At 44.8% G+C, this 26,991-nt stretch overlaps 2 protein-coding genes across 4 annotated transcripts in view; both read right to left on the bottom strand.

Moving 5' to 3' along the window:
• The window catches only part of LOC120936227 (cytochrome P450 2K1-like), a 51,581-nt gene that overhangs the window by 5,150 nt on the left and 19,440 nt on the right, over positions 1-26,991 (bottom strand). For all 3 annotated transcript variants that reach the window (XM_040348425.1, XM_040348427.1, XM_040348426.1), the window contains exons 3-8: positions 21,908-22,070; positions 19,338-19,487; positions 15,905-16,065; positions 15,084-15,260; positions 8,666-8,807; positions 6,731-6,915 (exon numbers count right to left, since the gene is read on the bottom strand). In XM_040348425.1, coding sequence (XP_040204359.1) covers positions 6,731-6,915; positions 8,666-8,807; positions 15,084-15,260; positions 15,905-16,065; positions 19,338-19,487; positions 21,908-22,070 — 978 coding nt within the window. The remainder of the gene's footprint in view (positions 1-6,730; positions 6,916-8,665; positions 8,808-15,083; positions 15,261-15,904; positions 16,066-19,337; positions 19,488-21,907; positions 22,071-26,991) is intronic.
• LOC120936226 (cytochrome P450 2K1-like) overlaps positions 1-26,991 on the bottom strand; it is a 139,604-nt gene that overhangs the window by 104,415 nt on the left and 8,198 nt on the right. The gene's annotated exons all lie outside the window — the stretch shown is intronic.

Below are 26,991 nucleotides of genomic sequence, written 5' to 3'. Positions count from 1 at the left end.
AGAATGGCAGAGACCAAACAACATGACTAAGTATTAAAAATGGTCATCTCAAGTCTTAAGGCAATCCTTCATTCATCAACTTCTTTAAAGCAAATGAATTTGCAAGTGCCCTGCAAATCTAATTTAGTAAAAATGTATGCTACCTGCAGGTAATCAAACAATCTGGGGCTGCATGAGTGCTGCCGGCACTGGGGAGCTACAGTTCATTGAGGGAACCATGAATACCAACATGTACTGTGACATACTGAAGCAGAGCATGATCCCCCTCCCTTTAGTGACTGGGCTGCAGGGAAGTATTCCAACATGATAACGACCCCAAACACACCTTCAAGATGACCACTGCCTTGCTAAAGCTGAGGGTGGACTGGCCAAGCATGTCTCCAAACCTAAACCCTAGGTGGAGGAGCGCAAGGTCTCAAACATTCACCAGCTCTGTGATGTGGTCATGGAGGAGTGGAAGAGGACTCCAGTGGCAACCTGTGAAGCTCTGGTGAACTTCATGCCCAAGAGGGTTAAGGCAGTGCTGGAAAATAATGGAGGCCACACAAAATATTGACACAATATGGGCCCAATTTGGACATTTTAACCTAGGGGTGTACTCACTTTGTTGCCAGCAGTTTAGACGTCAATGGCTATTAGTTATTTTGAGGGGACAGCAAATTTACACTGTTATACAAGCTGTACATTCACTACTTTACATTGTAGCAAAGTGTAGTTTCTGTAGTGTTGTCACATGAAAAGATATAATAAAATATGTGCAAAAATGTGAGCGGTGTACTCACTTTTGTGAGATACTGTGTTAATATATATATATATATATATTATATATATATATATATATATATATATATATATATATATATTGTGGAGAGGTGACCCCATGTCACGCTGTGATCTGGCAATCTATGACTGATTAGTTCACAGACAGGCTTGCTGATTGCAAACATGTGGGCCCAGATTCAGAAAGGACTTACGCCAACGTATCTTCTGATACGCCGCGTAAGTCCACGGATGCGCCGTCGTATCTATGCGCCTTATTCAGCAAACAAGATACGCCTGAATTTTGGCTTGATACGACCGACGTAAGTCTCCTACGCCGTCGTATGTTGGGCGCATATTTACGCTGGCCGCAAGGGGCGCTTCCATTGATTTACTCGTCGAATATGTAAATGACCTAGATACGCCGATTCACGAACGTACTTACGTCCGTCGCTGTAATCGACGCCGTTTACGTAAGGCGTACGTCCGGCGTAAAGTTAAGCCTCATAAAGCAGGGGTAAGTCATGTTAGGGTATGGACGTCGGAACAGCCGTCGGATTTTACGTTGTTTGCGTAAGTCGTACGTGAATGGGGCTGGGCGTAGGTTACGTTCACGTCGAAGGCATTGTGCCGTCGTATCTTAGGGAGTATATGCAACGTGATTCTGAGCATGCGCGCACATGCGCCGTTTGTTTGGCCCTTCATTTACATGGGGTCTCGCTTCATTTCAATACATCACGCCCACTACCTGCCTACTTTGAATTAGGTGGGCTTACGCCGGCCCATTTACGCTACGCTACCGTAACTTAGTATACTGGCCTTGCCTCTCTATGTTACGTCGGCGTAGCGCATATGAGATGCGCTACGCCCGCACAAAGATACGCCGCTGTACGTGAATCTGGGCCATACAGTATATATGTCCAGCTTCTTGGAATCTCTGATATAGCTGGAAAAATATTGACGCTATGAAGCACAACAAGGTTAAACACAAAACCTTCCTAAATTTTTTAGGAACAGCTTATAATCATATACTGCAGGTGATCCATCTCAAGAAGTTGGGAGGCCTGGGCAAGTGCTCGTCTGGATAGCAAGGAGATAACGTAGAGGAAAGTTTCTGGGAGTAATTCAAATGTACTTGGAACTTGTTAAATAAAACCTTGGCAGAGCTGGGGGTCCCCAGAGTACAGAGCAGGAAACAGAACCTATAGTAATGAGGTGTTGATGCAGATACAAGGCTCACGACAGGGGCAGGCACAAAGGCTTGAGCCGACAGCTAAACAGTAGGTGTGGGGGTCAACAACTGAGTGAGTTGCAGAAAAGTGTCAGAGATCTGACTCAATTTTACATCAGTTTTCTGAAACTGAAACAACAGGCTTAGTCCGCATTCAGGGGCATTGTTAGGGGTGGGCTGGGGAGGCTGGAGCCCCGAATGGGTCGATGAAAAGCCCCAAGTCTTGGCCATAGAGCATTTAATAAATAGCCCCAAGTGCCGCCGAGCAGGGACCATTTTGTTTCCGAACACCGCCGAGTGACAGAGCAGGTCCCGCCTTCTGGAGCCTGCAGCGCCTATGATGGACATCCCACTGGTCCAATCCGGGAACGCGGGACGTGTGATGTCCATCATAGGCGCTGCAAGCTTAGAAGGCGGGAATTACAATGCCGCCCGGCGTGCAATGCGACATCCCCGCTCGGTTCGGAGGCTCTCCATGGCTCCTGAGCCTCCTCTCCTCTGGCTGACTGAGCCTCCTCTCCTCTGGCAACACAGCTGCCCGCCACGCCACATCCCCACTCCCTGCTCGGTGGCTCTCCTCTCCTCCTTGGCTCCATCGCTATGACGGGCACATCACGGCTGAGGTAGGTGACGTCAGTGGTTGTGTATGTATGTAGGTCAGTGTATGCAGGTCAGGTCAGTGTATGCTATGCAGGTCAGGCCAGTCTATGCATTGCAGGTCAGGCCAGTGTAGTGTATGCAGGTCAGGTCAGTGTATGCAATGCAGGTCAATGTAGTCAGGTCAGTGTAGTCAGGTCAGTGTAGTGTATGCAGGTCAGGTCAGTGTAGTCAGGACAGGTCAGTGTTAGAGTATGCAGGTTATGTCAGTGTGTACTGACACATACACACACTCACGTAGGTCTGGGTATGTGTCAGGTAGGTCACCGGCCGCGTCCGCAATCCCCCCCCCCCTCGGTGCTGGCTTGGCTTCGGGCTGAAGCCCCTGGTCTTTTTGGCATCTAGCAACGCCCCTGGTCCGCATCCAGAAACAATCACTTACAAGTGATAACTCTATGAGCAATTACATGTGAGTGGCAATTATTAGCTGCAGGAACTATCAGTGTTCCATTCATTTCAATAGGGCTGCCTCCAGCATCTAATCGCCTGGCTGGGGTTCTTGCATATGATCGGTAATGGCCCCAGCCCAATTACAAATGAATATCGGTTCCTTTGACCTTGTGCCTCAGCCCTCCGAAGGCCCTGGTGTTCCAAACGGGATGATAGGCTTTGCTGCAGATAGCTCCCAGGTTGCAGTCCTCAGTTACACTCGAAACAGCAACAGCTGACAGTAGGTAGAAACAAAGCACAATACAAAATCAAAAGTTCACAACACAAAGCATGCACCGCTCAGGCCAACCAGGTGCAATATCCCTTCAGGTGCTCACCCCTGCAACTGGATTGTATAGAAGAAAGAAAGTGGCAGGAACGCAAAGTTGACAGGAATCTATATTGTCGCATGTCAGACAGATGATACAGGGCCAAAGTTATTGATTCACACGGATATACCGTGCTTGTTCACAACGTTGGTCCTGTATCACCTGTCTGGCATGCCACAATAAATATTCCTGTCAAGCAAACTTCTTGTTCCAGTGTGCGGACCCTTTCTTTCTTCTACACAATACAAAATCAGCAGGCATGATCATGGTCACACAATATACAGGTCAGGGCAGGCAGATAAAAAAGATAGTTGAAAAGCAGGCAGGTATCACAACTGGAACATGGGAACATATATATATATATATATATATATATATATATATATATATATATATATAATGGAAAGAAAAAGCACTGAAAGTTGCCAGGTCAATTATCTATTTATTTATTTATTTATACACATTATATATATATATATATATATATATATATATATATATATATATATATATATATATATATATATATATATATATATATATATATAAATAAATAAATAGATAATTGACCTGGCAACTTTCAGTGTTTTTTCTTTCCATTTGGGTAACAACATTTTGTGTTTAGGCAGGGTTGCTAACAAATTTAGTTTGCCAGGTAATAATTGTCCTGGCTAATTGTTAGAAAATCCACCAATTCCTCTCTAATTCTGGAATTGCTGCACCCTTTCTCTTCTGTCACTAGGTGGCACTGTGGCTGGTGACATTAGATAGACAAAGGCATAGCAAGGTCAGATTATGAATGGATGGGGTGTCTCAGCCAATTGGCAGCAGTGTCAGGTGATCAGTGTTTTGTGCCACCTGGATGGCTGTCTAGGTGAAACTGTGTTATGTCGCCCCAGGTTGCTAGGCCGAAAGCCAGAGGCCTATCCCAGGGACACCTGACTGCTAGGCTGCCTGAGGCCTATCCAGGAGCAGGAGAAGCAGCGTGGAGTTGGGACTGCAAGATTGGAGTCCAACCAAGTTGCGAAGGTTCTGCCGGACAGTAAGAGAAGAACTATTCTGTGTGTCAGGACCTTGGCTTGAACCTGGGACCTCTTCTGTGTCTGGCATTAACTCTTCCCATTGAGCTGCCTGGGATGTTGGACAGCTCCCTGTCTGATGTGCTGGATAGACCTAGCTGATCCATTAGACTACTCTGCTTGGTGTCTTGATTGCCTTGAACCTTGAACCCCTTGCTCCTCCCATGAACTTCCTATATAAGCCTTGTCTCAGCACTTCCTCTTTGCCAGGTTATTATGCCTTCCCAGCCAGTGCCTCGCTATTTATCTGCTCTGCTGCCATTTGTACCTGCAACCACCTGTGTTTGACCCTCTGCCTGTTCCTGGACTACTCAACTGCCTGATCCCAATCTGCAACTACCCGTGTTTGACCCTCGGCCTGTCCCTGGACTACTCATCTGCCTGATCCCAATCTGTAACCCCCCGTGTTTGACCCTCTGCCTGTTCTTTGACTACTATTCTGTTTGATCCTAATCTGCAGCCACTCGTGATTGATCCCTTGGCTTGTTTACTGACCATGCTGCTGTTTCATCCTTGTCTGCTTATCTGCTACTGGACCCGGGCTTGCTCACCTCCTGGTGGTGTGATCCTGAGGACCGCGACCTGGTGCTAACACGCAGCAAAATCCATCTTTACCGGTTAGCGCTTAGACTCCGCACCTCAGGTGAGCCCGTGTCATCTGCCAGAAGTGACTGTCTGTATACCTGTCTTCAACTGCTATTGCAATTGGTCTTCAAGCCCGACGCCTGATCGTGACACTGTGTTACCAAGAGTTATGTGCGACTACCTTTAGTGACTGTTGCAAGTTCAGTTTCCATAGAAGACAGCGGTCCCACCCATACAGATGTGGCATCCGGCGGGAGGCCTTTCCCTGTATAGCTGGCTACCTATAGTGTATCGGAGTCTGCCAATTACCATTACATCTACCTAAGGGTGTCCTCGCCCTAACCCGCTCTCCCACAGTTCTTGTTAAGAGACAATAAATCTCTTGTTCGCTTATTCACATTACTGTATTTGCCGACGTATAAGGCGGCTTGGCATATAAGACGACCCCCTAATATTGAGTTGAGAATTGAGAAACTGTGGTTTTGTGCTCTATTCACCATTTAAGATGACCCTCCCTTGTTCATACCTTGTAATACCTTTGTTCAAAAACGAAGAGGCCGCAGTCTGCCAGGTGCTCTGTAAAGCTACATGTATTTAGTATTTGGACCGCTTAGGGACTGGCTGAGTGGTGCATACTGTTTGTACACAGTATTATCGAGCACCCGGTGGGCTGACATCAACCTTGCGGCCTCTTCACCCGGCGTATAAGACGATCCCCTGTTTTTGGCTGTGTAATTCCGGTGTAAAAGGTTGTCTTATACACCAGAAAATACGGTATTTCACATTGCTCTGTTTATTACTCAGTTGTTTTCATTTATGTAACGATATTGGAGCAGGCCTTCCCCGCTCTAGATGACAATATGTTTTCTCTTTGTGAATTGTTCATGATTTTCTCATATATTTCAATACAAATATTGAAAAAAAATTATCTTTTTCACATTCAAAAAGTTACTGGCGCTTATCATTTTCATCTTGCGTTACACCCACCATGCCTGTTAACCCACAGGAAGGATGTCAGCTCTCCTTAAAGGGGTTGTAAAGGTACAATTTTTGTTCCCTTATATAGCTTCCTTTACCTTAGTGCAGCCCTCCTTCACTTACCTCATCCTTCGATTTCCTTATTTCTTCTGAGAAATCCTCACTTCCTGTTCTTCTGTCTGTAAATCCACACAGTAATGTGAGGCTTTCTCCCTGGTGCGGAGTGTCATGCTCGCCCCCCTCCCTTGGACTACAGGAGAGTCAGGACGCTCTCTACATTGCAGATAGAGAAAGGACCTGTGTGTTAGTGGGCGTCCTGACTCTCCTGTAGTACAAGGGAGGGGGCGAGCACGACAATCCACACCAGGAAGAAAGCCTTGCATTACTGTGTGGAGTTACAGACAGAAGAACAGGAAGTGAGGATTTCTCAGACGAAATAAGGACATTTAAAAGCAAAATCGAAGAATGAGGTAAGTGAAGGACGACTGCACTAAAGGAAAGGAAGCTATTTAGGAAAAATAAATTGTACCTTTACAACCCCTTTAACTCTTGAGGTCACCATCAGACCTCTAGAAGTCCGGGAGGTCGCTACACTCATTTTAGGAGTTGTCCATGAGTTGTTAACAAATGCCCTTCATAATTTATAATCTAGTAATGAATGAAGGATAAAATATAATGCTTACTTTTGGTATAAAGAATTCTTTGAAAGTCACATCTTGGGTAGTGGCATGTGGAACATTTGTTGGCACGATATTGGCAAACCTTTGGATTTCATGGATAACTGCATCCGTATACGGCATTTGTTTTCGATGTATCGGGCAAGGCTCTCCAGAACCAATTACTTTTTCAATTTCCTTCTGAACATTTTCTGGTATTGAAAGAAAGGCGCACTGGATTATTTCAGTTTTTTTTTTCCTTTAAACTATATCCTGTCATTCTCAAGCTTCTTACTAATTAAATAAAACATCTCGGCAGCATTTTGGTGGCTATAGGCTTTCACTATAAATGGCTCCCCTTGTCTACTATGGTTAACTTTAATTACAACCTGTCCAGCTAAAAAGATGGAAAATATCCCACCTGACTTGTGTTTTAGGCCTCATGCATACAGGACATTTAAAAAACATTTTTGGGGGTTTTACAGTAAAAATACTCCTTATATTGTAAAAACATCTAAAAACTGCAAAAGCGGCTAACAGCTTGTTACAGCATTTACCCGCGTTTAGCAGCGTTTTTTGGCATTTCATGTTCTTACAGCTAAACAGCCCCTGCTTCTGGATGCACAGGCTGTTGTTTTCTTTCTACTGCCCCAAACACTTATACCTCCAAACTAACATAGAGGGGCATCTAGAGGCAGTAATAAAAATGTCAGATGCCCCCAACAGCAGCTGTAAAAGCATCCTGTGTGCATGAGCCCTATTCACTATAAATGGACCCCCCTGTCTCCTAGGGTTAACTTTAATTACAACCTGTCCAGATAAAAATGTGGAAGCTATCCCTCCTGACTTGTGCTTTAAAGTGTCATGCCGCGTACACACGATCATTTTTCGGCATGAAAAAAAAACTTTGTTTTTCAGCATGTCCAAAAAACGACGTTTTTCCAACTTCATCATTAAAAACGACGTTGCCCACATACCATTGTTTAAAAAAAATTATGAACAAAGCGCGGTGACGTACAACACGTATGACGGCACTCTAAAGGGCAAGTTCTATTCGCCTTTGGGCTGCTTTAGCTGATTCCGTGTTAGTAAAAGATGATTTGCGCTTTTCTGTCTGTTACAGCGTGATGATGGTGCTTACTCCATTATGAACGGTAGTTTTACCTGAACGAGCGCTCCCGTCTCATAACTTTTTATGTTTATAACGTCGTTTTAGCCCACACACGATAATTTTTTACAACCCGAAAAACAAATTTTTTTAAAACAACGTTAAAAAATGCAGCATGTTCGAATTTTGTTTTTGTCATTTTTTAGAAGCCGGAAAATGATGTGAAGCCCACACATGATCATTTTAAATTACGTTTTTAAAAACGTTGTTTTTTTTCATGCCGAAAAATGATCGTGTGTACGCGGCATTAGCTCTAGAGCTCTAGGTAGTGGCAGTGAGTAATGTTCCTATTGATGATCAGGTGGCATGCCTCAAGAACAAATTACATTTATACCAGTCATATGGTCTAAGCCAGGGGTGTCAAACTCAATTTGATCGTAGGCCGCATCAGCATTATGATTGTTCTCAAAAGAGCCAGTTGTCCAGCGCATCCCCTCCCCTTACATTAGATGTCAAGAGCCACCCCCACCATCAGAAGTGTAGTCCCCCACTCTCCCTTACATCACAGTGCACCCCCCTTTCCTTATGCTGCTGCTGGAAAGAAGCTGAATGCATTGCTTGAAAGCAGAAAGTAAGGGTCTGGAGGAGGACCAGAGGAGGGTTGGAGCTCTCCTGCAGCTGCAGGAGAGGTGCAAGGGCCACGTGAAATGGCCTGGAGGGCTGGATTCGGCCCGCGGGCATTGTGTTTGCCACCTGTGGTCTAAGTAGTTATCAGAGAATTGTCATGACTGGAAAAGATTGGGGAAAATAGATTGGGGAAAAAGAAAAAAAAACACACAAAATGAATCGCTTACCTTGTATTTCTGGGTATTTCATCATCAGCAGGAGGCCCCAGCGGAGAGTGGTGGAAGTTGTCTCCATTCCTGCAGCAAACAGGTCTGTCACCAGAACTGTTAGATTTGTATCATTGAAATACAAATCTGGATTTGGCTTTTCCTGAAAGGTATAAAAAACAGTATATCATATTTTGTTTAGCTCTTATATATTTGTTGGGGCCTGTAGACTTAGGCCACTTTCACGCGGTCGGATTGTTCAAGTCCGCCTGTCAGTTTTGACGGCGGACCTGAACGGCCGCTCCATGCATGCCTATGGAGCGTCCGATGTCAGCGGAGACATGTCCGCTGACATCCGACCCGATCTGATCTGCCAAAATCAGACGGATGGCGATACGTCCACATCCGTCCATGGTGGATCGGATCAGGTGAAATGCTGTCCGTTTTCATCAGATCTCTCCATAGGAGACAGCGGCGCTGCACAAGCCCCTCCCCGCTCAGTGAGCAGAGAGGGACTTGTCATCCGCCGGCTCAGCGGAGATCTGAGGAGAGATCTCCCACTGAGGTGGCGGGAGCCTAGTGTGAAAGGGGCCTTAGGGTTTACATTTGAATTGATATTAAAGACTGTTTAAAAAAAAACAAAAAAACATGTTTTCTTTTGGGGACCTCAATCCCCATGCTACAAATTTACTTTGCCAAACAGACCCCCCCCCCCCTCCAACAAGGCTTTAGCATGCCAGATCTCCACAAATATTTTTTGGCTTCACAGCTTATATTGTAAGTGGCGATCCTCCGTTCACTGAAAGCCCCTTAACTGCTCCTATTCTGGGGGAATGGGCCCCATATCCTCTAACACTGTCCATGCATACCACGCTTAGACCTTGGAGCTTCTACTGGACTCTGCTCTCCAGCCCCTCCTTTCCATGAACACCCTACTATGGAATAATCCATCCCCGCCGCATTTCTTTTCTATTCCTGATGCACAGGTTTGGGCATAACACAGCATAAAATCCATTAATGATATAGTAGAAAGGGTGCCACCTCCTCTCGTTTGCTAATCTCAGTGCAAAGTACGGGCTTCCTTCCCACTACTACTTTATATATATGCAGGTTGCGCATTGCTTTAGATCTCAATTTCCTCAGGGTGGTATTACATTCTTACAGTGGGCACTGGAATCTCTACTTCAGGAAAATTGCCTCTCTATGCCAACCTCTGCATTGTATTAGCTTCTCCTATCATTTACTACCCCTAAACTCTCCAACCTCAGCCAAAAATAGCAAATGGATATCTCCGACTTGGAACAGGAAGATTGGGAAGAACTCTGGGACAAGCCATTCAGACAACTTGTCTCCATCAGAGATTATTATTATTATAGAGGATTTATATAGTGCCAACAGTTTGCGCAGCGCTTTACAGGGAAGACAGTACAGTTACAATACAATTCAATACAGGAGGGATCAGAGGGCCCTGCTCGTTAGAGCTTACAATCTAGAAGGGAGGATCAATTGATCAATTTCACCCCACACAGGCTCCACCAAAAAAATTTAGCCCAGCAAACTCTTCCTCCTGTTGGCAATGTGATCATTTACTGGGGGACTTTTCACATATTTTCTGGACTTGCCCACCCATCACTCAATACTTGAGCAATGTTGTAAATGTTGTAAATGCTGTCGCTCACACCACCTTTTCTCCCTTACCTAAAATTTGCCTGCTTGGCATAGTAAAAAACCTGGTTTCCAATAACGTAGAACTGGCACTCCTTAAGCCCTGTACACACGATCGTTCCATCCGATGAAACCGGTCTGATGGACCGTTTTCATCAGTTAACCGATGAAGCTGACTGATGGTCAGTCGTGTCTACACACCATCAGTTAAAAAAACGATTGTGTCAGAACGCGGTGACATAAAACACAACGACGTGCTGAAAAAAACGAAGTTCAATGCTTCCAAGCATGCGTCGACTTGATTCTGAGCATGCGTGGATTTTTAACCGATCGTCGTGCCTACTAACGATCGTTTTTTTTTCTATCGGTTAGGAATCCATCGGTTAAATTTAAAACAAGTTGGCTTTTTTTTAAGGATAAATAACCGATGGCGCCCACACATGATCGGTTTGGACCGATAAAAACGGTCCATCAGACCATTCTCATCGGTTTAACCGATCGTGTGTACGCAGCCTTAGTCTTCTCCTGTTTTATGCCCGGAAAGCCATCATATTACATTGGAAAAAGTCCTTACCTTTAACTATTCATTTTTGGAAGCACTTGGTGAATTCTGCGTTACCTTTTTACCAAGCCACCTACAGTAATCGTGGTTGCCCAAAAAAATATCACCAAAGTGAGGGCAGGTTGGATTGAGGACCCCTCTCTGATTACTCCCCGTAACGTTTAATGACATCTTTAGCTGTGGCTGTGTTAACCTCTGATATGATGTGCCTCTCTTTCTTTTTATTTGAGATTCGGAGTGGGAGGACCATGTGGTGACTGTTTTATGGGTATGCATTGCCAGTCTCTCTTACCAATTTTACGTGAGCCAAGCAGCGGTTTTGTGAAATTTATGATTTACTATGTTTTGTCTGGTGATGTTTTGCTAACAGGATCTTCGCTGTGTATCCTAGCCCTGCGCAGGCCTGGGAAAATCTGTGCAGCGATTTGCACAGAGCAGCCCTGATTTTTTTCGGGAGCCCGGTCTGTGCTCCTGGCCCCTCCCTTCTGAAGAATGCCTCCCATAACAAGCAGCTTGCTATGGGGGCACCCAAACAGGCTAGTTTCCAAGCCACTGCTCCCTCTCCTCACCGGCTGCGATTGACAGTAGCAGGAGGCAATGGCCCCTGCTGCTGTCTCGGCCAAAGAGGAGGCAGAGTCTCCACAGAGCCACTGTTCTTGTAAACTTTGCTGGATTGGGATGGGGCTCAGGTAAATATTGGAGGGCTGCTGCACACAGGTTTTTTTACCTCCATGCATATTATGCATGAAGGTAAAAAAAACCTTGAGCATTTACAACCACTTTAAGCCCCGCCTCCCTGCTAGGATTACCTCTCACACAACATTTTTTTGTTTGTTGGTCCTAAACTGACTTGGTATATTGTAACAATGTATAAAAGGATTTTGTTTTTAAGAGGACCTGAATTGTGAAAGATGTCACCTAAAAAGACAACTGAGAGAAAAGGACTAGTTATGAGGATGAAACAGGAGCAGGGAGATGCTTTCTACAGCTTTCTCTACAGCAAGAAGAACAGTGAACGGCACATAACTAAAATCAGCAATTTCCACTATATCTTGTAAGACTAGCAGTCAGAGATAGCAATACCTTAGATGATCTCACACTGCACATATACTGCAATGAGGCTTAGAGCACAGAAAGTTCACTGATATTTTTCAGTAACATTTCAGAACAAAAGATAACTATTTTAGTGTACTGCTTAGGCACAATTAACATTTCAAGCTTTTTTTCTTAAAAGATGTAAAATCACTTAAAACACTACTTTGCGGACTGAGAATTTGTGATGTACTGTGTAGCAGGGTTGTGAATGATGTATGTGTGTCAGCTAGGTTTCTCAGGTACACATTACAAGGGACTCCAGGATTTGTGCCTGTTTGTTTTCTCACCAGTCTTGGCCTGGGTCTTGGAGTCCGGAGGCTTTGTAAAGCTTTGGGTGCAATAAAGCCTTAATAGGTCCACATCTTACCTGTTAATCAGACCTCATTAATAAATTCTCAGCTGTGCATGGGCCTTTTTATATGTGAGCTGACCAAGGATCAGGGGACTCTTCCTCCCTTTGCTGTAAAGCCTCGTACACACGACCAGTCCATCCGATGAGAACGGTCCAAAGGACTGATGGTCCATCGCGCCTACACACCATCGGTTAAAAAACCCGATCGTGTCAGAACGCGGTGACGTAAAACACAACGATGTGCTGAAAAAACGAAGTTCAATGCTTCCAAGCATGCGTCGACTTGATTCTGAGCATGCGTAGGTTTAACCGATGCTTTTGCATACTAACGATCGGTTTTGACCTATCGGTTAGGCGTCCATCGGTTAAATTTTAAAGCAAGTTCCTATTTTTTTAACCAAAGGTTAAATAACCTATGGGGCCCACACACGATTGGTTTTGACCGATGAAAACAGTCCTTCAGACCGTTGTCCTCTGGCTATCCTATCGTGTGTACGCGGCCCAACAGCCCACTTGTAGGCAGGTGCAGTTTACAGTCCTTTCTCTAGGTGGTGCTGCATTGCTGTCTGCTCTACAGAGGGAATGGAAAATGAGAGGAACATTGTTCCTTTGCAGCCTCCAAAGGGGTCACCAGTTGAGTAGTAGTCCGATTGGAAGCTGCAATACTGGATGATCCCAGCTGTCATCTTTTATATTGACAACGCTAATAAATACCAATGCACTGCTGCAGTTAACGAGCATTTGTGAAGTGGGTAGAGCAGGGATAGGATCCACACTGAATAGGGGGCAGCCCATTTGGCCCTAGGGAAAGGTTAGGGATGAGGAGGGGCATACTACGGACATCGCTCACAGTTCCACTATTCTGGGACTCCAGAATATCACTCAGTGTCGGAGATCAGCCATTTAAAATGCTGCTACACTTCCTACAGCCACTCCTCCCCACAAATACTGCTCCAGTATCATAAGCCTAATAGAATGATACTCTCAGTGTTGGGACTACCACAAAGTGCCTTTAACTTTGCTAAGAACTATTGCACCTGTATCGACAGAGTTACCATAGTCTTGGGAACTGTTAAGCCAAGTACCGTACTGCTGTTCTTCTTGTGTTTTGTGTTGCCTTCATTCAACCAATTAATGATTGTGCCACCATACTTGGTCTGTGTATTACTTTCTTCCACATCCGAATAACTGGCCCCACCTACACACTGCTGGAGTAGAAAACTGACTTCTGGCAGTACACTAAGAACATGCACGTACTGCTAGTTTGTTCTGGGGAACTCAGAACTCATTAGAAGGCACCTTGTTAGTCAAGAACTGAACTATATTTATGTAGCGCCCTCTACCATAGGTATGTGTTAGAGGTGAGGATTTTTGTGATAGCTGCCAGGCTGATAAATTTAGGCAGGCCTATGTTGCATGCTATGCCTGTTTGTTTTTGATCTGGGGGGCAGGGAGTGGTTAGTGTAGCAGTGGGTGTGATCACCTGTCTTTCAGTTCTTGGGCTCCTCCCCTGCTTTCAGGGAGAATGTTCTGGAAGAGGGGTAGGGCTAGAAATTGGGGTGACAGGGAGCTCATGGTAGGAGCCCTAACCAATCCCCAAATGGAATTGGCAGGGGGCAGGCCTCCTTCTTAAGCTCAGGTCCAGCCCACTGGAGGGGATTTGTCGGCTGCTTTAAGTGAAGAATGGAGTTTTAGACTGCAGGACTGCAGCAAGAGGCCCATCCCCGCCTGGGGGGGGGGGGGGGGTTTGCCTCGACGGAGGAGTTTGGGAGCTGGGAGGGAGCCTCATCCTTACACGGTCATGGAGGAGGTGTCCCAGAATAGAAGAGCTGGAGAAGCAGTCGGTACGCATGTCCGGGTAGATTCTTCACCAAGAACTCAGGGCAGGAAAAGGTCAGTGAGTAAGGCACAGTGGATAGCTGGAGGAGGCATCCCAGGGGAGCTGGGTGCAAGGCCAGAGGAGAGACTGTGGGGTTTTGTGTCAAATCGATGTGGCACAGGATTTGCAAATCGGGCTAGCTGGGATCAGTAGTCCACCAACTAACTAAAGCTGCTAAACTACTATGCCGCCAAGAAGGGGCACTGCAGGCCCCTGGCCTATCAGCGTTCAGCAATCCAAATAACTACCTGGGATTATTCAGAGTGGTCCCAAGTGCAGTGTAGAGATGATGGGGTGGAGATGCTAACATGTTACAGAGAAGTTTGTGCAGGAGGAGAGGAGCCCTGGGAGTAACAGTCTGCAGGAATTGGTGCAGAGAAGGAGTAACAGTCTGCAGTAGTTGGTGCAGAGGAGTGACTGTAAATGTTGGAGTCCATCACTTATTCAGTGCTATTAAGTCTTCAATTATTCAACAATGATGGCGAAGTGATCTGTTCTATGGGCATCCCATACCCCCTTTCCCCAACCAAGTTATATCCCCCAAATAAACAAAAACAAAACAAAAGCAAATGACTGTTCATTGTCTCTGAGAGTGATATATGGAGGTCTGGCAGCAGGGTGACATCGTGGGTGACAGTAACTAGTAGCAACCATTTACTACATTTAGTTTAGTGACTCGAACAAACAGATGTTTTGATTGTTTTATGCTTTGGATCTGCAGTACTAAGTCCTACTACACTGACATGTGTTTGTTTGCTGCCTAGCTAAATAAAAGTGCAGGACAAATGTGCTTGGACTGTTCCTGGATATCCCAAACTTGTGCATGGTTTACTGCTGCCGCTACCAGCTGAGCCTGCAAATAGGTTGTATATAAAATAACATATACCTCCTTTTGTTTGACAAGGAAGACATCAATTAAATTTCTCTGATCGTTGACATCCAGTTGATCCCTCTGATTAGTGAAGGTTTCTCTGATAAAAGTGTGCATTTCCACTACGTTTGGATTGACTTGTCTGTGACTCCCGGGCAACCAACGGACCAGATTTGGAAATGCATTGTACAACTAAATTAAGAAAAACAGTTAGATTCCATAATAATTATAAATAACCATAAATTATCAATAGAATAAACACAAATTGTAAAATTATGAGGTCTATGTCTTTTGTTAAAGTGTAAATACCCAAATTTGACTTTATATCAGCATCTTGGAGTCCATGTATAAGGCCTCGTACACATGGCTGAGAAACTCGACGGGCAAAACACATCGTTTTGCTCGTCGAGTTCCTTGTGAAGACGCCGAGGATCTCAGCGAGCCAAATTTTCCCATTGCCGTCAAGGAAATAGAGAACATGTTCTCTTTTTGGCCCAACGAGATCCTCGGCGGTTTCCTTGTTGAAAAGTGTACACACGACCGGTTTCCTCTGCAAAAAAAACAACCCAGCAAGCTTCTTGCTGGTTTTTGCCGAGAAACTTGGCCGTGTGTACGAGGCCTAACAGTATTGAAGTGCAAGAGGAAAATTGGCCCGAAAGCTATATGGCTGATAATTGCCTGATATCGTGCTGGAATTTGTGAATCCCATGGTATTTTGAAAAGAAACTGCGCTAACAAGAAGACACCTGGACATGTGTGCTTTATGTACTTTGGGCCACCTTACAAGGAAAGGTGAACCAAAATATGTTAAAATGTTGCTGTAAAAATGACCTTACCAAAACCATTGGGGAGCCGACAATTCTGATATTATCATTGATTATTGTCAAAAGCCTCAGAAGTTTTGGATCATCATAGTCAAAGCGATGACCAAGCAATATGGACACAATGATATTGGCCACAGCAGCATTCATGATCATGGTGTTTTCAAATGGTTTTCCTGGAACATAACCAGAGATATTAATAAAAAAAAACATAGTTTAATAATAAACATAATTCTAAGCAATACGGGTCAAAAAATAAATCTAAAAAGTTTAAAGGGATAAAGAGTTTACTGATTTCTGTTTTGGAAAGGCAGGATATCTCTGGAGGGTTCTGGAAAAATACTTCGATCTGCCACTGATTGGCGGATGTCTCTAAGTGGAATGCAGCACACTTCTGCCAACCAAGTAGATGTTTGCAGAAGAGCTGAAGGTGACAATAGGAACTGCCAATGGTTTGGCTTTTTCATTAGACTGGGGATGGTCCTGTGAGCTGCCTATTTTTTTTTACTAGACCATGCATATTTTAAACAAAACGTATGCCACTCTTCTAGTAAGATGTATGGGTTTTATGATAATATATACGGTGCCTCTTGGGTTTTTGTTACATCCAACAAGGAATAATTACTAAAATAGATCATTTTATGTAGAAATGCTATAGCCTGCTTCGCTTCCCTGCTGAAAGGTAATGACATAAAGGATTATAATTCAAACTCACATGCCACGTACACACGGTTGTTTTTTGTCTTGTAAAAAAACTTTGTTTTTTATCTTGTAAAAAAACTTCGTTTTTTATCATGGAAAAAAAACGAAGTTTTTCAAACCTCATTTTTAAAAACGACGTTGCCCACACACCATCGTTTTCTGAAAATGCTCTTGCAAAGCGCGGTTACGTACAACACGTACAACGGCACTCTGTTCCATTCAAGCTTGCGTCATAACTTGCTTCTGAGCATGCGCGGGTTTAAAAACGTTGTTATAAACGTCGTTTTAGCCCACACACGGTCATTTTTTATGACACAAAAAACGACATTTTGAAAAACGACATAAAAAATCTAAGCATGTTCGAATTTTTTTTTGGTCGTTTTTTAGAAGACAAAAAACGATGTGAAGCCCACACACGATCATTTTAAATGACATTTTTTTTTTATTTCATCACAAAAAACGACCGTGTGTACGCGGCAACAGCAGGTCTCATATATGAATTTCAAGTTATTCAATCATCATTAAAGAGCCATTGTAAAGGAGATTGTCTAGGGTGTATACGTTAGGACTTGAAAGAGAGATGACAACCTGTGACTGCTTGTTTTCAGAAACTAGACACCACCTAAAAACAAGATTCTAGTAAAGAGTTTAGATATGACTTCAGAAGGGAGTGATCTCCCCAAGGAAATGGGAACATTGTCAATGAAAGGGGACAATGGAAAACACTGAATATATGAGTGTGTGAGAAGCCTGAAGAATCTGAGAAAATTGGTATAGTATGGCATGTCTGCTGGATACATATATGTGCACCCTGAAATATTTTGTTTCAGAGTTTGGTTTTTGTCCGAAAAATTTATTAATTTAGTTACTCCCAAAATCAGTTTTTATTTATTTAATTTTAATTATGGTTGATTTGGGATCGGCCTGCTAAGTTACCCTGGCAGTGTCTAGGGGTGTAACTGTGAGAATAAGCAACAGTGAGTGGAGGTCCAGACATCCAATAAAGAGTTTTCAATGCTTTATTGCCCAGGCCAAACACGGCCAACATCAACACAATTTGGGAAGGTCAAAGTTGATGAAGGAAGAAAAGAGAACCATGCGGTATCAGGCCTGGATATAGAACTGAGCAATACGCTGCTCTGCATCGAACCAATTTTGTAACACGTCGCCACTCTGCTCGGAGTGGGTGAAGTGCCCCCGGACAGACCCCTATGATAGGCCTGGCAGCCGGAGCGTCACTCTGGATAATATTGGGAGGAACAGGTCTCTCACACAGACCTGTCTCTAGGGCCTCTGCCACAGGCCAGTTTCAATAGAGGACTTGGGTGAGTAAAGAAAGAGAATCCTCCCAGTAGACTTTTCTGTAAACAGTCCCCGGATGACAGCAAGCATACCTGTCAGTGGTCCGGACACCCGATCCCAGACTGGGATTCTGTCAATGGGCCTTGGAACCCAGCAGAACACTAAGGTCCCTTCTCTCATCAGGATGAGGTTCCCTGCAAAGTTCAGCTCTGGCCAGGTGGGCCACGCCGGCGGGGTCCATGGATGCGCGTACCCTGAAGGTGGGCACCGCCCCTGGAACGGGGACCCCGCAAAGAGATCCTCAACACATGACCTCTGTCCAAGATATACCCTCCCCCAGCATGCCCTGTGAGTGAAAACATCCTCTAATTGGCTGCTGGGAGAAGATCTGTTCCGCTAGAACCTTTCTGGCGCCAGCTGCCGGCCAGGAGTGGCATTGCACTCCCTGACTGCAGACTGACCCAGTGGACATTTCCAGAACGACAGACGTCCCAAATTTAAACAAACACTGAACGGGAGCAAGGTAACTCTCCCTTCTCCACTACTAAATTTAGGCGTAGTGCCCATGCTGAAAGTAAGGGAGCGCTACATATTTATTTTATATTTATTAATTATTATTACTAGTCAACCAACATTAGAATTTTTCTATAGCCTATGGGCGGAGCACTTGACCATAAATGTCCGCTCATGGCGAACGTATGTTTTTAGCTGCTTAGTCGAATCTTCATGTCTCTATAATGTCGAATCTTTTCTCTTTATGTCGAATAATCTTGGACTAATTGAGCAAGGTTAGGCACATTCAACCGCAGGTTCGATAGACACAGATCACTTTTGTCACCGTCGTGTCGAATCTTCTATCTGTATCAAACTTTTGTCGCAACGAAACGAAAATAAAGCATTTTTTATGTCGGATCTTTCGGATTTTGGATTCTGCACGTTCATTATCGTTTGTTACAGCGAACTCAAAAATCCCTGAAATTCGGACGAAAATGCATTCGGACGACAACGAATGCACATGTCTAATATAAGAATCTATATAGATGGTGAGTACAGAGGACTTCAAAACATATAGGATAAGTGTTATTGTCAAATGTTGCCTTTTACATTAAAATGTATTGCTGTTCACATATATGCACTAAAACATATATGCAACTCAGCCGGTTCAGCTGAGATTAATTGACTTGGGTACAACCAGTATGTTTGATTTTTACATGCATTTATTGCCAGTGGCTATAGCTAGCAATAATCACTGTGTTCTCCTGGTAGAGACGGCTCCCTGCGTCCCCCCCTCTTCTCCCGGGAGAACAAACCGTGGTTGCAGGAAAGAAAATCGCATTGTCTATGGCCTGCTTTAGCAGGACCTGCTGTGTAAAGAAATGCAAAGTAAATCAGAACAGGATAACTGTAAACTTAGAACTATCAAACACAATGTATTACTACTGACCTTTGTAGGCTTTAAAAACTGTTATCAACTTTTGGCACTCTTCAGTGATCTTATCTTCTATTGTTCTCTTCCCCATCCCAAAATCTCGCAGTGTAGAAAGAGTAAATCGTCTCATGGCTTTCCAGTTATTACCATTGGAAAATATAAGACCTGATGAAAAAATAAAATAAAACAGATATAAACTGAATAAATGTAGACTTTTTTACTATACCATTGTGCTGTAGCATTGGTAACATGTCCTGCACAGTTCTCCACTAGGGATGAGCTTCGAGTTCGAGTCGAACTCATGTTCGACTCGAACATTGCCTGTTCGGCGAACAACGAACAATTTGGGGTGTTCGCGGCAAATTCAAAAAGCCGCGGAACGCCCTGTTAAAGTCTATGGGAGGAATCTAAAGTGCTAATTTTAAAGGCTAATATGCAAGTTATTGTCCTAAAAAGTGTTGGGGACCTGGGTCCTGCCCCAGGGGACATGTATCAATGCAAAAAAAGTTTTAAAAACGGATGTCCCCATGTTGATGGGGAGAAGGGCTTCATCCCCACAACCCTGGCCGGTGGCTGTGGGGGTCTGCGGGCGGGGGGCTTATCAGAATCTGGAAGACCCCTTTAACCAAGGGGACCCCCAGATCCTGCCCCCCCATGTGAATTGGTAATGGGGTACATTATACCCCTACCATTTCACAAAGGAAGTGTAAATAGTTGTAAAAAACACACACACCATAGAAAAAAGTCCTTTATTAATAAGAAAAAAAAAATCTAACGGTGGTAATCCACTCTCGGTCCGGCTCCCCGCTCCAACGTTGTCTGTATCCAGCGACGGGTGATCTCCTCTCTGGTCCAGCGATGAGAAGATCGTCCGGGATCCAAAACGCAGCATCGCCGGCCGCCTGTCTCCACCAGAGACAGCCCGGCGAATGACGCTGCTGAAGCTGTGACATTTCTTATATAGATGAGGCGGGGCCATCCGTCACGTGACCCCGTCCCCCTCTGACGCACCCTCTGCTACGTCACTGGGGAAGCCCAGGCTTTCCCCTTGCGTCAGAGGGGGTGGGGTCACGTGACGGGTGGCCCCGCCTCACCAAAATAAGAAATGTCACAGCTTCAGCAGCGTCATTCGCCAGGCTGTCTCCGGTGGAGAGAAACGGCCGGCGATGCTGCGCTCTGGATCCCAGACGAGCTTCTCATTGCTGGACCGGAGAGGAGATCACCTGTCGCTGGATACAGACAACGTTGGAGCGGGGAGCCGGACCGAGAGTGGATTACCACCGCTGGATTTTTTATTTATTTTTATTAATAAAGGACTTTTTTTCTACGGTGTGTGTGTGTTTTTTACAACTATTTACACTTCCTTTGTGAAATGGTAGGGGCACGGTGTACCCCATTACCAATTCACATAGGGGGGGCAGGATCTGGGGGTCCCCTTTGTTAAAGGGGTCTTCGAGATTCTGATAAGCCCCCCGCCCGCAGACCCCCACAACCACCGGCCAGGGTTGTAGGGATGAGGCCCTTTGTCCTCCCAATGTTGAGGGCATGTGGCCTGGTATGGTTCAGGAGAGGGGGGGCCGCACTCTGCCCCCCCCCCTCTTTTCTGCAGCCGGCCAGGTTAACCTGCTCGGATAAGGGGTCTGGTGTGGATTTTTGGTGGAACTCCACGCCATTTAAAAAAAAAAATTGGGGTGGAGTTCACCTTAAAATCCACACACACCACGTAATTTTTTTTTTAAATTGACGGCGGGATTACCCTTAATATCCATACCAGACCTGAAGGGCCTGGTAATTGAATTTTGAGGGACCCCCACGCTTTTTTTTTTATGAATGAATTCACTCTGAATTGCCAGAGCCGACAATTCATTATAGCCACGAGTCTGGTTTTAAATTACTTTTTTTCTTTCAGAAATGACACTTTGTGCAGAGACAGTTCTAAGTACGGGAAACATGCGCTATTTCACCTGCTTACTTTACACCCCCCTAGGTACGAAATTTAAAGGAATATTTAACTTTTATTGTTGCACTTTAAGCATTATTAAATTCACTGCTCCCGAAAAAACGTCAGTTTTTAAAACTTTTTTTTGCATTGATACATGTCCCCTATTAGCCTTTAAAATTAGCACTTCAGATTTCAAATGTTCGAGTCGCATAGACTTTAACAGGGTTCTAAAGTTAACACGAACATTTGGTGTGTTCGCAGGTTCTGGTGCGAACCGAACAGGGGGGTGGGCATCCACTGTTTTTATTGTGAAAAAAACGTGTCCAAAATGGAATAAATGATGCATTCTTCTACTTTAAGTAGTGGAAATGTTGTATTTTGCAGATGTTTGAAGTGCATGACAGATCCTCTTATTAAGAATTACTATGTTATAATACAGCATCATTTACAGAGCTATTCTCATGTTAAGTTGGATTTCCTGCCTTCTAAATCCACTGCTGTGTTAATTGTTTACATCTAGTGAAGTGATTGACCTTTTAAAAAACTGCCCTAAAATTTGTTCACATGGCCATTATGTATATGCTATAGTTCTCTGAATGCTAAACTGGTCATAAAAAGATCAGATTAAATAATGTATAAATACCGTGTCCCTTGTTTGTCTCTATAACAACTGGCAGACGTGGTCTTCCAGAAAACTCCTCAGCGTAGTTGACCAACGCATCTTTCACCGTCTTATAGCCACACAATATAACCATCTTCTCAGGTCCCATCTGTAGACTGTACACTGAACCATATTTCTCAGCAAGCTGAAAAATAAAAAAAATTTTTTTTAATGATATATTGTATATCTAAAAAATGTTTAGTATACCGTATATTGCCACAAAGGGCTTGCTCACTAAAAAGTTAAATATTTAAAGCTTAAAAAAGGGGTTGTAAAGGTACAATTTTTTTCCCTAAATAGCTTCCTTTACCTTAGTGCAGTCCTCCTTCACTTACAGTACCTCATCCTTCCATTTTGCCTTTAAATGTCCTTATTTCTTCTGAGAAATCCTCACTTCCTGTTCTTCTGTCTGTAACTCCACACAGTAATGCAAGGCTTTCTCCCTGGTGTTGAGTGTCGTGCTTGCCCCTCCCTTGGACTACAGGAGAGTCAGGACACCCTCTAACACACGGCTCCTTTCTCTATCTGCAACATAGAGAGTGTCCTGACTCTCGTGTAGTCCAAGAGAGGGGGCGAGCATGACACTCCACACCAGGGAGAAAGCCTTGCATTACTGTGTGGAGTTACAGCCAGAAGAACAGGAAGTGAGGATTTCTCAGAAGAAATAAGGACATTTTAAAGCAAAATCGAAGGATGAAGTAAGTGAAGGAGGAGTGGACTGCACTAAGGTAAAGGAAGCTATTTCTGAAAAAAAAAAATTGTAGCTTTACAACCCCTTTAACTCTAGCCAGTGTCTTTTGTTTGCAATAGATTTGTATTCAAAAGTTTTAATACATTTTCTTAGGATACAAATAGTATACCAGTACAGAAAAATCCATGCACTCTCAAAAGGTGACCAAGTGTCTAATCCATATGACTAATGTAAAAACAATTATAACGATAATTACAGTTGAGTTAGGCTACTGCCTGCTCAGGCCTGAGCAGAGTAATTATAACTTCTTGGAAACGTTAAATCAAGTTGTAGCGCCTTTAACATAGCTCAAGATCGGGGGCCCTTATCACCAAAGGTGGTTAGGTATTTAGAGTTATTTTACATTGCTCCCACATTGGTGTCAAGAAGAGAGAGGCTCCAGGACTCTCCATTTGTATGCATAAGGTAAATCATTGAACATAAAAAGAAAAAAGAGGAGGGGAAATAAGAGAATATAAATAAAATAGAGTAAAATGTATTATAATAAAATAAAGAAGAGGAGGGGGGAGGAAGGGAAGAAAAGAAAAAGGAGAAGAGTAAAGGTCAGGAATCTAAAGCAGGAGTAATTTCCCTCGGCCTAGGCCCCCCACTATCCAGTTCTAGAGATTATGGGGCTTGGAGGTACTTAATCCAGGGGGACAACACCCTATGAAATCTGGCCTGTCTGTCTTTAAGGATGCTGGACAATTTTTCATTGACCATGATCCAAGAAAGTTTATGCTTTACTAGTGCAAGACTGACCACTGGGGTCTTCCATGCTTGTGCTATTGTAATTTTAGCTGCTGAAAAAATAAAGAAGATGAGAGTTCGGAGATGTCAAGGAGTCTCGTCCAGCAGATCCGCAAACAGCGCTAGTGTTAGGATTTATAGGTAGATTTAGTCCTGTCACTGTATAGATCAGGGTAAATATTCTGATCTAAAAGCACTGCACCTTGGGACAGGACCACCAGATATGGAACATGGTACCCTCTTGCCCGCATGCTCTGAAACAAAGGGGTGAAGTGCTGGGGTACAATCTCGCCAGCCTCGCCGGAACTAGGTACCCCCTGGACAGCACCTTGTAATTCCCCTCCACCAGAGAAGTATTGAGTATTCCCTTGTGCATCATGGTGGACCACTTCCCCCAAACCTCCTCCTCTATAGTCTCGCCTAGATCTGATTCCCATGCTGTTTCATATGAAAGCTTAGTCTGTTTATTGTTGAAGAGGGCATAGAGCTCAGAGATCGCTCCCGTGACTCAGGTCCGCACAAGCATCTATCTATTTTCAAACAGGGTCCTAGAGGTTATGTCCAGGGCTGTTGCAAGGATTTTTGAAGCCTAGGGAAACCTCAATTTGCTGACCCCCCTCCTGTCAGGTCACCTGTGGCCAGGTGACAAGTGCACCCTGTAGGGGTCAGGGATGCACCGCAGGGAAGTGAACCCTATAGCCGACTACTGCTGGCAGGGAGGAAGCGTGACCCAAGATCACCCAGGGCGCGGAGTCTAAGACCCAGTTTTGTATTCACCAGAGCCCTTGGTGGTAGGGATGGTCTTGGCCGCAACTGGGTCCAGGTCGCGTTCCCGGGATTCCTCAGGTCACACTCCGCAGGGAGAAGGAGGAAGCAGCCAGCAGAACAAACAGTGGTGATGGACAGGCCGAGGTCAGGGCAACAGGCAGACAAGGATAACCGTGGAACATGCAAATAGTCAGGGGCACAGGCAGACAGGGAAGTCGGGGACAAGCCAAAACGGTACACGGAAGATGATCGTAGCACTCTGCAACCAGGAACTAGCAATACACTGCAGACAGGAACTGAGCATTGGAACACTGTTGAACAGCACTGCAGACCTGTAGAGCAAAGGTTAATATAGGCTTCCTGGGATGGACTAGGGTGGAGCCATACAGGAAGAGGAAGTGATAAGAAGGGAAACCAGAACAGGATCTGCCTCTAATGAACACATGGAGATCAGGTAGGCAGACAGACATGATGCATATTCATGACAGTACCCTCCCTCTTACGAGGCCTCCCCCTTCCCTGCCTGGGTCCGGGTTTAGAGGGAAACTTCAGATGAAAATTCTTCAATAGACGAGGTGCAAAGACCTCTGATGCAGGAACCCAAGACCTCTCCTCAGGACCAAAGCCTTTCCAATGAACAAGGTACTGAAGAGCGCCTCTACAGAGTCGGGAATCCAGTACTTGACTGACCTCATATTCCTGATTCTCCTCAGAGACTGGTGCCGTGGTGGGGAGAGGACGAGAGAACCTATTAAGGACTAAAGGCTTCAGAAGGGAAACATGGAAGGAGTTAGAGATTTTGAGGTTTTTGGGAATCTGAAGCTTGAAACAAACTGGATTCAGCTTAGCCATTATGGTGTATGGACCAATGAATCTTGGAGCAAACTTCAGAGAAGGAACTCGGAGCTTGATGTTTCTGGTGGAGAGCCAGACTTTGTCCCCTGGTTGAAGAGAAGGCGGTTTACGCCTGCGGCGGTCAGCAAAGCCTTTGAATTTGTCGGCAGCTGCCCGGAGGGAATCATGGACGTCGCTCCAGATGGAATTGAATGACTCTTGAGCTGAAGCCAAAGCTGGGATATCCAGAGAACAGGTCATGGGAAGTGGAAGTTGAGGATGTCTTCCATAAACTGAGAAAAAGGGTGTTCTCTGCGAACTGGTATTCACATGATTGTTATGGGAAAATTCCGCCCATGGAAGTAGATAGGACCAATCGTCATGATGAGCGGAGACTAAGGTACGAAGAAAAACCTCTAACTCCTGATTAACCCTCTCCGTCTGCCCATTGGATTGAGGATGGTAAGAAGAGGAAAAATCCAAGGCAATATTGAGGGATTTGCAAAAGGCTCTCCAAAAACGAGACGTGAATTGAACACCCCTGTCCGAAACAATATGAGAAGGAACCCCATGAAGACGGAAAATCTCTCGAACAAAAATGGGGACCAAAGCAGGAGCAGAAGGCAGACCAGGAAGGGGAACAAAATGTGCCATTTTGGAGAACCGATCGACTACCACCCAAATGACCGTATTACCGTCAGACAGTGGAAGATCGGTGATAAAATCCATGGCAATGTGAGCCCAGGGCTCCTTGGGAATGGGCAAGGGCATGAGGAGACCAGCAGGAGCTTGTGTGGAGGATTTGAACTGAGCACAGACATGACAAGCCTTGACATAGTCTTTAACCTCTGAGCGGAGATTTGGCCACCAATAGTGACGACTAATGAGTAGGAAGGACCGGAGGAAACCAGCATGGCCCGCCACCTTGGAATCATGTCCCCAACGAAGGATCTTGGCTCTTAGCTCAGTGGGGACAAAGGTCTTACCAGGAGGAATTTTTGAGTCCAGGGTGGTAGAATGGGCAACAATGCATGAAGTTGGAATGATCGGCTCAGGTTCAAGAGTGAGATCTTCGTCCAAGGTGTCAAAGGATCTAGAAAGCGCATCAGCCCGACCGTTGCAGGAACCAGGTTTGTATGTAATCGTGAAACTGAAACGGGAAAAGAAGAGACTCCACCTGGCCTGTCTGGGATTCAGACGTTTAGCATTCTGTAAGTACTGTAGATTCTTGTGATCGGTGAAGATCGTTATGGAGTGAGGAGAACCCTCCAAAAGATGACGCCACTCTTCTAGCGCCAATTTAATTGCGAGAAGTTCCCGGTCACCGATGGCATAATTTCTCTCTGCCTGAGAATTTTTTTTGGAAAAGAACGCACATGGTTGACGTCTCTTCTCAAAAAGTTGAAGAAGCACCGCTCCCACTCCCACAGAAGAAGCGTCCACTTCAATAAAGAATGCCTCCTCAGGAATTGGTCTCCTCAAAAGAGGTCCAGAGACGAAGGCCTGTTTCAGATCGTGAAACGCAGAGACAGCTTCGGGAGGCCAGTCTTTGGCATTAGCACCCTTCTTGGTCAAAGCGATAATAGGCGCGGCAATGGAAGAATAATTCCTGATGAACTGCCTATAATAATTTGTGAAACCAAGAAAGCGCTGTGTGGCCTTGAGGCTAGCAGGAAGAGGCCAATTGGTAATGGCTAAGACCTTCCCAGGATCCATACGAAGGCCCAAGCTTGAAACAAAGCATCCTAGAAACAGGACCTCAGAACATTCAAAGGAGCATTTCTCCAGTTTGGCATAGAGATTATTCTCTCTGAGGCGCTGGAGTACAGTGCGAACATGGTTCCTGTGGACATGCAGATTTTCCGAAAAGATTAGAATGTCATCCAGATAGATGACAACAAACTGGTACAGCAGGTCCCTGAAGATTTCGTTGACAAAGTTTTGAAACACGGCTGGGGCATTACATAACCCGAAAGGCATGACC

Source organism: Rana temporaria, chromosome 4 (assembly GCF_905171775.1).
Source record: "Rana temporaria chromosome 4, aRanTem1.1, whole genome shotgun sequence".
NCBI lineage: Eukaryota > Metazoa > Chordata > Amphibia > Anura > Ranidae > Rana > Rana temporaria.
Note: the sequence above shows the minus strand (reverse complement) of the source record. Positions and strands in the feature narration are given on the sequence as shown.